Here is a 13960-nt window from a genome sequence, read left to right on the forward strand (position 1 = left end):
AAAAGAATTTACTCTTTTTCAGGGGACTGAAGCCAGAGTAAGACCTGGACCCACCTGTTAGCCATGGGCATCTTGTAGGTTTTGGCACCAGCAGCTAGTCCTGTTATCAAACTTCCGGTGCTGATCCCAAACAATGGCTCCTTACGGTCTTCCTCTATCACCTAGGGCAGAAAGCATGTTATTTCCTCCAGGGCCCAACTCAGAAACCAGAGATCCCTAAATGGCAGTGTTGTTTCTTCTCTGTGTGGTGCCTGAATTCAGTTCTTAGCCTGAGTCTGCCCTGTGACTACGCAGCAGAAGACTGCTTCATCCAGACAGTTAGTCCAACATGTGAGCACAGATGGAGAAAACTGGAAATAATACCTGTCACATGTGTAGACTACATATACTCCAAATCTTAGGGGCAGGACTCATTTTGCTCATTTCAATTTACTACTACTAATAATAATAATTCTGCAATTTTCTAAGTGTTTACTATGCACCTAGCACTGTACTACACTCAAGGATAGATGTAAAATAATCCGGTGGGCACAGTCCTTGCCCCAGGCAGGGTTCACAGTCTAAGGGAAACTGCCCTTGGAAAAAGCAGGGTTTCTGAGAAAGAGTTTGTTTTTCTTCACATAGTAAAGCTCCTAGATCATCCTAATGTTTGAGACCCTTCCTTCTTTTCTCACTGCTCCACAAGCTCTCCCTGAAATCTAGAGAGCCCTGGACCTTCCCTAGATGTGACTCCCACCCCATCGGCTCTGTCAGAGGCATGGCGGTACCCCTCAAAGTCCTTAAGACAGTCTTGTATCGCACTATCCTGTTTAACAGTCTATCTGTCCCAACCCCCTCAGCCGAGCATGACCCCCATGGCACACTGTACCTTCTTGACATTCTGAATTAGTGGCTGTGCAAGAGCTGGGTTCCCGGGGCCACCAGCAATTAAAAGTCCATCATACTCCATCTTGGTGAAATCGTGGTTCCAAGGGACTAAATGCACTTCAGCTCCTCGCTGACAAAGAAGTGAGAGAGATCAGAGGGAGGCAGATTCTAAGATGCCTTTGCCCCTTGAAAAATGATCATTTTCGAGACCTCGGGAAAAATGATTACATGGCCAAGCAAACAAATCAAAATGCCCCACTGAGCACACTCCATCCAGGTAGAAGGTTCTCATTAGGATGCTGGAATGCCTAACCCTCAGCAGCAGTGGGAATTACCATACATAAGGAACAGAGTTCTTAGGTGCAGGACAGCTCACTTGATGAGGAACCGGTTATCTGTATTCTCAGGAGTAAAAGGAGGTTGGCCAGTAGAGTTAAATGCATTTTTGCAAAGATCCCATTGGTCTCTGCCACAGTCAGCCCTCCATTCTCCATTTTTTACAACCAAAATTTTTCTGCTGCTCCTCTTCAGTCTGAGAAATCATGGTCTGAGAGACCAACACTTTAGATAATAAGCTTCCAAGGTTTTGGGTTTTGATTCCTAGGATATGGGAGTAAAGTTCTACAGTCGAAAAACAAAAATAACCCTGCTGTCACGTTCATAGTGCCCCAAGACCCTGAGGATCTTACTTAGGTGGAAAGATATCCCTGCATGGTGACAAAGAGTCTCCCAGAAAAGTGCAGCAGCAGGAACACTGCCCTGAGGTTTATGGGGAAAAATGTCTCAGAGTGCAGACAGTAACCAACAGTCCTTCAAGGAATTCAAGACTGACTACCACCCAGGAATTCATCTATATTTCCAGGGTTGGCTCTGAATTTGGTTCAACCAGGAGAACTTTCTATGCTTCTGGTGTCCCCAACAAGAAGGGCCCAGGAGACCAAATAACTCCATCCCAGGCATATCCAGATTTCCTGCAACACCATGGTCTCTCAAGGCAGCATTACTGGCAAGGGAGAGATTTTGGCTACCTCGTTCATTCAGTCATATTTACTGAAGGCTTACTCTGACCTGAACACTGTACTTAGAGCTTGGGAGAGTACAACATTAACACATTCCATGCTTACAATGAGCTTACAGTCTAGAGGGGATGAGACAGACATAATAATAATAATAATAATAATAATATTTGTTAAGCACTTACTATGTGTCAAGCATTAATATAAATAATTACAGCTATGTACATAAATGCTGTGGGGTGGGGGAGAACGAAGGGAGCAAGTCAGGGTGATGCAGAAGGGACTGGGAGAAGAGGAAAAGTCGGGGGCTTAGTCGGGGAAGGCCTCCTGGAAGAGATATGCCTTCAATAAGGATTTCAAGCTGGGGAGAGTAAATGTCTGTCAGATTTGAGGAGGGAGAGAGTTCCAGGCCAAAGGCAGGATGTGGAATAGGGGTGAGAGGGGAGACAGGCAAGATTGAGGCTCAATGAGAAGGTTAGCATTAGAGGAACGAATTGTGTGGGCTGTGTTGTAGCAGGAGAGTAGTGAAGTGAGGTAGGAAGGGGCAAGGTGATTGACTGCTTTGAAGCCAACAGTGAGAAGTTTTTGTTTGATGCAGAAGTGGATGGGCAACTACTGGGGTTTTTTGAGGAGTGGGGTGACACGTCTTGAACATTTTTGTAGGAAAATGATCCAGGCAGCAGAGTGAAGTATGGACTGGATGGAGTGAAGTATGGAGGCTGGGAGGTCATTAAGGAGGCTGATTTGGTAATCCAGGAGGGATGAGCTGAGTGATGGTATTAACGTGGTAGCAGTTTGGATGGAGAGGAAAAGGTGGATTAGAAAGCATGAAAGCCGTCTCCTAACAGAGGAAAGGTGTTAATTCTCTGAAGAAGTTCAGAACTCTGCATCTGGTGATTTGGGAAGCCGAAAACATTTATTTTCTTTATTCATCCCCTCCCAGCCCCACTGCACTGATAGACATTAATATAAATAAATTACTGATATGTACATCGCCCCACCCCCACCCCCAGACTGTAAGCTTGCTGTGGATAGGCAATGTGTCTATTATTGTTGTACTGTAGTCTCCCAAGCACTTAGTACAGAGCTCTGCACAAAGTAAGCAATCAATAAATGTGATTGACTGACTGAGTGATGGAGACTAACTCTAAATCAGAGCCAAAACCTGAACCCCATTAAACAAGGCTCTGTATGGCCACCTCCACAAAGCTAACTTACCTTCACAAGCAAACGGATTACATTCTGCTTGATTCCACAGTCCACAGCAACCACTCTGATGGGATTTCCTTTGCCAAACACCTTGACCTCCTAGCATTTTCAAAGCAAGAGACAAAAAGAAACATTATTTACTGAACTGTAAGCTCTTGTTTTTATGGTACTATTTGCTTGCTTTGTGCCAAGCTCTGTACTAAGTAAGCACAGGGGTAGATAAAAGATAATCAAGTTTGACACAGTCCAAGTAAATCCTAGTCCTTTTTACTTAGACTGTGAGCCCCATATGGGGCAGTCTAAGTAAGAGGGAGTAGGATTTAATCCCAATTCTAAAGAGGAGGAAGCTGAGTTCCAGATAAATCAAATGGGTTGCCCAAGGTCACACAGCAAACAAATAGCAAAAACAAGATTGGGTCTTTGACGCCCAGGTCCATGCTGCTTCCCTGAAGGCAGGGATCATATCTAGCAACTCTATTGAATTGTACTATCCCAAGCCCTTAATACTATGCCCTGCACACAGTAAGCACTCAATAAATACCACTGATTGATGGATTGCTGAGTGTGACTAGCAGGTAGCACTCAGGCATTTGAGGACGTTTTGCACTAAACTGGGGAGTTGACTGACTGCTAACTACTGGGGAGTGACTAGCCCTGAACCATCAATTTGCAAGAAAAGCCTGGCAAGTGCCACTTGTTGATTTCCATTTTTATGAAAGAAAAAATAAGTGCTTTGCAGCTTTTCTATATTCTCTTGATTGCAGTAATAACCACAATCCCCAAGAAACCAGTGGTTCCCTCAGTTAATGACTGTCTTTCCCCAGCTTTGCCTCATTATCAGCGAGGCACAGTGGAACCCTTGAGGCAGCACAAGGACGATTCATCACGCTATAAACGCTGCTTGGTCCCATGCTTTCAAGACAAACAGAACTGGGCAGAGCTGAGGCAGTGGTCAATAGGCCAACACAGAGATGTCAATGTACAAGTCAGTAAGGCATTCCACAGAATTGCTTCCATGTACTGACCCGGAAGTCCTCTGGGCCATGCCTCCTACCTCCAAGCACTGGAGTAGGTTGCATCCGATGCTTTCAAAGCATGTAAGAATCCCGCACTGGGCCCAAGCCCTGAGTTAGCCCTCAGCCACTCCCCCAGGGATCACAGAGAGTCACAAAAGGAAATGACCCTAGAAGTCTGAACATGCAATTTTACTCTGATTTCAGCCTCAAACAAATGCCCTAACCCTGTCAGGGTTTCAGATGTTTTATCTTTCTTCTTAATGGGTGACATGAAAGCTGCCATCTGATGGGCTTAAAGTGTCACCAACACCAACATTTCTGGACCCAGAACCTCTCTGCCTCTTTCGCCAAATGGGAAACCACTGGCACCCAACGTTTGCTCACCCAAGGAACACCTCTGAGAAGAGAAGAACTGCTTTTAATCCATCAAGACAGAGAAGAGAGATCCTGGATCTTGCTTTCTGTCATATTTGATGAGCCCAGCCCGCACCCTCCACTCCTCTGTCATTAATCGCCTCACTATGCCTCGTTCTCACCTGTCCCACCATCGACCCCCGGCCCACATCCTCTACCTGGCCTGGAATGCCCTCCCTCTGCACATCCGCCAAGCTAGTTCTCTTCCTCCCTTCAAAGCCCTACTGAGAGCTCACCTCCTCCAGGAGGCCTTCCCAGACTGAGCCCCCTCCTTCCTCTCCCCCTCCTCCCGATCCCCCCCGCCTTACCTCCTTCCCCTCCCCACAGCACCTGTATATATGTATGTTTGTATGTATTTATTACTCTATTTATTTTACTTGTACATATTTATTCTATTTATTTTATTCTGTTAATATATTTTTTTTGTCTGTCTTGCCCTTCTAGACTGTGAGCCCGCTGTTGGGTAGGGGCTGTCTCTATATGTTGACAACTTGTACTTCCCAAGCGCTTAGTACAGTGCTCTGCACACAGTAAGTGTTCAATAAATACGACTGAATGAATGAATGAATGCTTCCCCCATTTACCCAGTTGGTCTTCTCTCCATTGCATATTGCCAAGGCTCTACCCAATGAAAGAAAGTGGCAAATGCTATTTTCTGTGCTTATGAAAAAGGAAAAGGGGGCCCTTCGCTGCATTTCCTAAATATGTACCTCAGCCAGGGGCAGCCTTGGCCAAAAATGCCAATACAACCCAGCCTCTCCCTGCCACCCAGTTATTGTACAAACTCAAATTGATGGAATATATTAAGTGCTTACTATGTGCCAAGTACTGTGCTAAACACTGCAGTAGATAGAAGATCATCAGAAAGGGCATAGTCCCTGTTACTAATAGGACTCACAGTCCAAAAAGGAAGAACAGATATTTTATTCCAGTGTTACTGATGAGGAAACTGAGGCACAAGGTGCTTAAATGAATTGTGAGATTGCAACAACTGGAGGAGGTACGACTAGCATGAACAGATGAGTAGAGAAGCACAGACTCAATTCCATTGGTTTTTATGGTTAAATAGAAACTATGCTCCCTGATCAATCATATTTATTCATTCAATCATATGTATTGAGCGCTTACTGTGTGCAGATCACTGTACCAAGCGCATTTATTGAGTGTGCTCTAAGTGTAGAAAAGGAGGTAGTAGCTTAAAAATCAATATTGTGAGTGTAGTTGTAAGAATATGAATGTAGGGATGGGATGTATGGATGTGTATGCAACGAAACCCACCTAGCTGCAAACTTTAGAGACCCTAATTCTTTCTTCCCTTTCAAGAGTAATGTGCTTTTCCTGGTTTTGCAAGAGTAAAATTCCTATTATCCCTTCTGTAAGGGGACCCAGAGCAACCAGATTATGAAGTGCCCAGAAATGCAGCTTTACTAAGTAGCTTCAGCAGTCAAATCTAAACCCACCTGATGAAAACACAACTCTCCCCTGCCAGTGCACGCTGGGTACCAGTTACACCCAATCAGTCAATGGTGTGTACAGATCACTTATTTGTCAAGTGCTTACTGTGTGCCAAGCACTGGAGGAGATACAAGATAATCAGGTTGGACACAGTCCCTAACCCACCAAATCCTCCCAGTCTAAGTAGAAGGGAGTAGGATTTAATCTGCATTTTACAGATGATACAACTGAGACACAGAGAAGTCAAGTGCTTTGCCCAAGGCAGCAGAGAAGTGGCAAAGCCAGGACTGGAACACAGATCGTCTGACACCCAGACCTGTGCTCTTTCCACTAAGCCATGCTGTTTCCTTATTCTGTGCAGAGCACAATGGAGATGACAATACAATAGGGTTGGTAGATCCCTGTACTCAAGGAGCTTACAATCTAGTTGGGGAGACAGACCTTAAAAATCAATGCAGAAAGAGGAAAAGCTGAACTGGCCCTGATGCTGCATTTAGGGCTGCTGTTTAGGGCCCTGCTGCTGCACGAAGGGGAGGAGTGTGTTCTGCTACCCTTTCAAAGCCCAGTAATATTTTCTTGAAGGTCTACAATATCCCAGTGACCTCAGGGGAGGGAGGGAGATGAGTGAACTCAGAATAAATGGTATTCAAATCTGTTATTAGTATGTCTGGATCTGCTATTAATGGCTTCATGTGCCATTTTGCACACAGTAAGAACAATAAATACCACTGACATGATTGTGGTGTCTGTGTTATTAGGATGCTTAGAGCTGTTATTAGTATGTGCTTAAGTGTTACTAGTGTGTCCTCCCTTCCCACTCATCCTCCCGCCTGTCACTGGATGGACAGTGACTGCAGGACAATACTTAGAATCCTAAAAGGAAGGGAAGCCTAGTGGAAAAAACATGGGCCTGGGTGTCAGAAGACGTGGGTTCTAACTCCAACCCTGCCACCTGTCAGATGTGAGGCCTTAGATAAGCAGATTAACTTTTCTGTTCTTCATTTCCCTCATCTGGAAAACTGGGATTCAATACCTGTCCTCCCTTGTACAGTCCTATGTGGGACTTAATTACATTGTATTGTATCTCCCCAGAGCTTAGCACAGTGCTTGACACATAGTAAGTGCTTAAATACAACAATCCGATCTCATCCAGGACTGCAGCAGTAAGGGCCAAGCATCTACTACTGTTGTTCCTGGTTTAATTTTGATTCTTGGTATCAAAGTGTGTGTGTGTGGGGGGGGGGGTTGGGGGGAGGGGAGGTAGGGTGGGGGGTGTGTGTGTGAGTGTGTTAGTGAGTGTGTGTGTGTGTGTGTGTGTGTGTGTGTGTGTAATTTTTAGAGTGGAAGTCTCCTATTAGCCAGGTCCCATTTCCAAATCCACATCTATGGATCCTCTTCATCACTCAGTGCAGTACTTTACATAGTGTAAGCATTTAGAGTAGTAACAGTATGAGCAGAATTATTTAATGAGTGCTGACAGGGTGGAACACTATATCAGATGCTAGGAATAAAGAAGGGACATGGTTCCCCGCCCAGAGGGAGCTTCCACTCTAAAAAGGAGAGACAACCACAAAAAATATTTACAAACTAAGTGGTCAAAATACTTGAGGATATATATCTATATCTATATATATCTATATACAATTGAATGAATGAATCTACATATGTAGATATATATAGATATAGATATATAGATGAGTGTTAAGGTACATAAGTTTGTAAGTGCTAGAGTTGAAGGAGATAGGATTTAAAGAAGGTTTTGAATATGGGAAAAGCTGTGGTCTTTCTGATGTGGGGGAAGGAGGAAGTTCCTATCTGGGGCAACAGTGTAAACAATGACAGTAGAAAGCGCGGTATGGCCTCCCTCCCCCCGTCTTACCTCCTTCCCTTCCCCACAGCACCTGTATATATGTATATATGTTTGGACATATTTATTACTCTATTTATTTATTTATTTTACTTGTACATATCTATTCTATTTATTTTATTTTGTTAATATATTAGGTTTTGTTCTCTGTCTCCCCCTTCTAGACTGTGAGCCCACTGTTGGGTAGGGACTGTCTCTATGTTGCCAACTTGTACTTCCCAAGCGCTTAGTACAGTGCTCTGCACACAGTAAGCACTCAATAAATATGACTGATTGATTGATTGATTAGCAGCTTGGCTTGGGGACAATAAAGACAGCGAGGTGGGGAAAAGAGGATGAAGAAGAAAGATAAGTAAGATGGGTTGGGATGGTGGAGAGCCTTGAAGCCTATGGTGAGGAGTTTTTGTATTAGTATTTCTAGATCAACTATTTGTATGTCTGTACCTGCTTTTAGTTGCCTGATTGCCATACAATTCATATGTCAGTCATGGCATATTTTTGGTATGTACAAATATGTTTGTCCTGAGTATATCTGTATCCATTAGTTGCTACATATTAATTCACTAAATCCTGTCGGTTCAACCTTTACAAAAAAGTTAAAATCCACCCTCTCCTATCAACCCAAACTCCTACCACGTTAATCCAAGCACGTATCCTATCTCACCTTGATTACCGTATCAGCCTCCTTGCTGACCTCCCTGGCTCCTGTCTCCCCTCACTCCAGTACTGACGTCACTCTGCTGCCCAGATCAGTTTTTTACAAAATCATTCAGGCCATGTTTCCCCGCTCCTCAAGACCTTGCAGTGGTTGCCCATCAACCTCTGCATCAAACATAAACTCCTTGCCATCCGCTTAAAAGCACTCAATCACCTTTCCCCCTTTTACCTCACCACCTTCCAACCAAAACCACACACTTCACTCCTGTCATGACAGCCTACTCACTGTACCTCAATCTCATCTATCTCACCACCGACCTCTCATCCACGTCCGGCCTCTCCCTTTTCATATCTGACAATTACTCTCCCCATTTTCAAAGCCCGGTTGAAGGCACACCCCCTCCAAGAAGCCATCCCTCACTGAGCCCTAATTTCCTTGTCTCCATCCCCCTTCAGCATCACCCTGACTTGCTCCCTTTATTCACCCTCCCCACCCCCACAGCACTTATGTACATATCTGTAATTTATTTATATTAATGTCTACTTCCCCCTCTAGACCACAAGTTCATTGTGGGCAGGGAATGCGATGGTTATCTTCTTGTGTTGTGCTCTACCAAGTGGTTAGTACAATGCTCTGCACACAGTGAGTGTTCAATAAATGATTAATTACTACTAGCACATCTGTATCTACTATTCATGCACTAATGTAACGGAGCCTAGTGTATCATATCTACTATAAGTAAGGCTCTCTGCTAATACCATGCCTAGAGCTACTCTTACCACCAGGATAGTTAGAAATCCTGCCCTCTGTACCTAATGAAAAAAACTGTTTGTTCTCTCATAAGAAAAGCAGTATGCTTTTGATATTTTGATCACTACTCTTCCAGCATGGATTTCCTCTGTGTCTGCCATTCATCACGCTATTTTTATCCTTTTAATAACTCCTACCCTAGTGCCCACACAGCTGTCCCAGCTGGAGGCTTTATGAAGAGATTTTCACACTGTAGTCATTCCGGCTGCTGCTGCTGACTGACAAACAATCATTTCACAGATGAACTGCTCTGGGAGGAAGAAAGCTCCTCTTGAAGATCAGGTCGGGGTTGAACGTCAGGTCAAACAGATTTTGTTCTCTTACAACCTATCTTTACCCAACAGGAGCACCCTCACTAAATGGATCACTCAGTACAGTGCTCTGCATACAGTAAGTGCTTAATAAACATCATTGATATGAAGAAATTTCCAATTTGAAGACGAAAAGATTTACAATAAATTTAGAATGAGATCAATAAAACCCTCAACCTAAAAACATCTCTTTTCTTGTCAACTTCTGTGCAGTCTCATAGAATGCTAATTATGCTACTTGTGATACACCAGATTAATCTCCTTAATAACACTTTGGACTGAAAATGCCAATACTAGCCCTTTCTCATTGACCGCCACTGCATAGTACCCCAAGTATGAATGATAACAACAACTGTGGCATTTGCTAAGTGCTTACTATGAGCCAAGCACTATGCTAAACACTGGGTTAGATACAAGATAATTGGCTACCTTCCCTGTCCAACACAGGGCTCACAGTGTAAGTAGGAGGGAAACCAGGTATTAAATCCTGATTTTTCCAGATAACAAAACTGAAGCACAGAGAAATTAAGTGACTTTAAGGCAGGGTTGAGAGCCCATCCCAAGTCCTCTGACTCCTGAACCTATGCTCTCATGTCCTCATGTTTATAAGACAACTGCCAGGAGAGAGAGGGAGCGTGCACACATGTACGTGTGTGTGTGTGTGTGCGCGCGCGCGCGCATACGTGCATTTCTTGGTCAGTAACAGCTCAATGAAATGGTGTTGCAGGTTTGAATTGTTTAAATTTCAGTTTTTCAAGAAATACTGTCCCATTTCAATCCCTTGTGGATGTCTTCATACGAATTTGAGTGGGGTAGGCCAATGATAGGTGCTAGACTGGTTCTTGCCTGTCAGTTTAGCATTAAGGAGTGAACAATAATAATAATAATAATAATGATGGCATTTGTTAAGCACTTACTATGTGCAAAGCACTGTTCTAAGCGCTGGGGGGATACAATGGGATCAAGTTGTCCCACGTGGGGCTCACAGTCTTAATCCTCATTTTACAGATGAGGTAACTGAGGCTCAGAAAGGTTAAGTGACTTGCCCAAGGTCACACAGCAGACATGTGGCAGAGCCAGCATTCGAACCCATGACCTCTTGGCACATAGTAAGTAATAAGAAGTAGTAGCAGTAGTAGTAGTAGTAATAGTAGTAGTGCAGACCTCATTTTATCTACACCATTCTGAACTCCTTCAAATTTTAGATTTCTCTTTCCTCTGTAAATGGGCCCAGAGACAACAGCAAACCAGGGCTAAGCATCTGTTGAGTTTCTCAGGGGAAACACTGTGCTGACCTCCCTAACCAGTTGAACACACATCAGTAGTTGTGGGACTTTGTCTTTAACATGCCTCCACGGGGACCAGCCCAGACATTTCACCTTTGACCAACTCATTCAATCAATCAATCAATTGTATTTATTGAGCACTTACTGTGTGCAGAGCACTGTACTAAGCGCTTGGGAAGTACAAGTTGGCAACATATAGAGACGGTCCCTACCCAACAGTGAGCTCATAGTCTAAAAGGGGGAGACAGAGAACAAAACCAAACACACTAACAAAATAAATAGAATAGATATGTACAAGTAAAATAAATGAATGAATAAATAGAGTAATAAATATGTACAAACATATATACAGGTGCTGTGGGGAAGGGAAGGAAGTAAGATGGGGGGGGCGGATAGAGAGGGGGATGCCATTCAGCCCTCTCCTCTTCCCCTCCCTCCCTCAGCCTCTCAGGATGCACTTCTAAGGATGGGAAAATGAAAAGGGAGGTTGACAGAAAAGAGGAACCAAATCCTTGTCATCTTGGAGGCTGATGTCACAGATGATTCTCACCTCTGACTAGCTTGGCCACTCAGTCTAGCTCCCAGACAATCCCCCAGATTGTCCACCAATTATTCACTGAATCATCTGTACCCCTGATCAATAGCCTGCGGGTTCACCGGGTGGCTGTGTGGCAGAACAGAAACTTCTTATTTCTGCTCAACCCTTGACTCTCTAGCATCTCGAAGTCAGTTGTGTGCCTCAGTTGCCCCAACTCTTCCCTGTTGGATCCAGGAAGCTCTGGACCAACAGTTGGTAAATGTTGGTGATTGAGAAACAGCAACAGAAACAGAAACAGTGGAAAGAGCATGAGCCTGGGAGTGAGAAGGCCTGGGTTCTAATCCCAGCTCTGCCACTTGTTTGCTGTGTGTCCTTGGACACTTCTCTATGCCTCAGTTACCTCATCTGTAAAATGGGGATTAAGACCGAGAGCTCTGTCTGGGACATGGACTGTGTCCAACCTGATCAGCACTACTTAAGTACTTAGTACAGTGCCTGGAACACAGTAAGTGCTTAACAAATACCATGAAAAATAAAAAGCTTGACATCACAAGCCACATAATGAATTTGACTTTCTTGACACTGTTGAGTTCATTGGTAGTAATCATCAATCATCAATCGTATTTATTGAGCGCTTACTATGTGCACAGCACTGTACTAAGCGCTTGGGAAATACAAATTGGCAACACACAGAGACAGTCCCTACCCAACAGTGGGCTCACAGTATAAAAGGGATATGTACAAGTAAAATAAATCACGTGTTCATATAAAAATCTAACCCAAATGCCTTGATAACTTCACTAAAATCTGCCACAAGGATCCTCTATGATGATGGCATTTGTTAAGCGCTCACTATGTGCCAAGCACTGTTCTAAGCACTGGGGGGATACAAGGACATCAAGTTGTCCCACATGGGGCTCAGTCTTAATCCCCATTTTACAGTTGAGATAGGCTCAGAGAAGTGAAGTGACTTGCCCAAAGTCACACAGCTGACAATTGGTGGAGTCGGGAATAATAATAATAATAATGATGTTAAGTGCTTACTACGTGCGAAGCACTGTACTAAGCGCTGGGAGGGATACAAGGTGATTAGGTTGTCCCACATGGGACTCACAGTCTTCATCCCCATTTTACAGATGAGGTCATTGAGGCTCAGAGAAGTGACTTGCCCAAGGTCACACAGCAGACATGTGGCAGAGCCGGGATTAGAACCTATGACCTCTGACTCCTGAGCCCGGGCTCTTTCCATTATGCCATGCATTCATTCAATCATATTTATTGAGAGCTTACTGTATGCAGAGCACTGTACTAAGTGCTTGGGAAGTACAAGTCAGAAACATATAGAGACAGTCCCTACCCAACAATGGGCTTACAGTCTAGAAGGGGGAGGCAGACACCAATGGTTCACAGTTATTACTCTGCAAATATAAAGGGGCCGTTAATAAGACATGGGTTAAAAGTAGATCACTTGTTTGCTCATTTACAAAGTGTTGGTGAGGGTGAGGGTTTCAGACAGAGATGACCATTCATTACCTTGTCATTCCCTGTACTTGAACATGGACAAAACCTAATTCCTGTAGGTCCCATAAATGCTACTGCCATTTTAGAGTGGAATGTAATTTATTGCCAGCATATCCTGGCTTTGACAGTCAATCTTCATTATCATCATTTGCATCAATGATATCATCATAATCATCACCTGGATTGATGGAGTGCCTACTGTATACAGATCCCAGAACACAGAACCTTTGTGTGGAGAACACTGTATTAAGCACCTGTGGAATATACAGTTAAAATAAAAGATGCTACTCCTGCTTTCATGGAGTTTACAATCTAACCCCCCTCATCTCTGTATGTTGCTGATTTGTACTTCCCATGCGCTTAGTACAGTGCTTGGCACACAGTAAGCGCTCAATCAATACGATTGAATGAATGAATCTTCAGTCAATCATTTAACTGTCTCCAATCATGATCTGCCTAAGAAGAACAGGAAAATGACTTATTTTGAGAGAATGCTGGAAGCATGCTTGGAAGATGCAGTGCTCCACACACTGTAAGCATTCAATCAATGATTGATGTTTAGAAAATTTGCTGAGGAAGAAATGGGGATAGTTATTCAACTTTCCAATACTCAGAGGTTCAATGATTTTATCCAGGTTTCCATATTACTACCTATCCATGTACTAATTATTCCACGAAGATCACCTTGTCAAAGTCCGATGTCTCCTCAAAGAGCCTGCCCCGTTCCTTCTGGAGCTTTTATGGATAATCGGCAGTTAGATGGGATTTTTAGGATGGCTTCGAAAGTGGGGAGATTTGTGTATTGTGAGACATGAAGTGGGAGGAAATTCCAGGCACAAGGGAGAATGTGCGCGAGGGGTTGGCTGCAACAAGATAGATGAGATTGAGGTACAGAGTAGGTAAGCAGCCTTTTACACTAGCACTAATAGACTCCAAAAATCCAATCTTTGGTCGATAACAAAGCCCCTGATTCCCAATATCCAACACCACTT

The 13960-nt window shown here is 43.8% G+C and overlaps 1 protein-coding gene across 1 annotated transcript in view; it reads right to left on the reverse strand.

Annotated features, from left to right (window-relative positions):
- Positions 1-13960, reverse strand: part of CPS1 (carbamoyl-phosphate synthase 1) — a 154615-nt gene that overhangs the window by 104818 nt on the left and 35837 nt on the right. Inside the window, exons 7-9 of the mRNA XM_038748821.1 lie at positions 3102-3191; positions 869-997; positions 55-161 (exon numbers count right to left, since the gene is read on the reverse strand). Coding sequence (XP_038604749.1) covers positions 55-161; positions 869-997; positions 3102-3191 — 326 coding nt within the window. The remainder of the gene's footprint in view (positions 1-54; positions 162-868; positions 998-3101; positions 3192-13960) is intronic.

Source organism: Tachyglossus aculeatus, chromosome 7 (genome assembly GCF_015852505.1).
Source record: "Tachyglossus aculeatus isolate mTacAcu1 chromosome 7, mTacAcu1.pri, whole genome shotgun sequence".
Classification (NCBI taxonomy): Eukaryota; Metazoa; Chordata; class Mammalia; order Monotremata; family Tachyglossidae; genus Tachyglossus; species Tachyglossus aculeatus.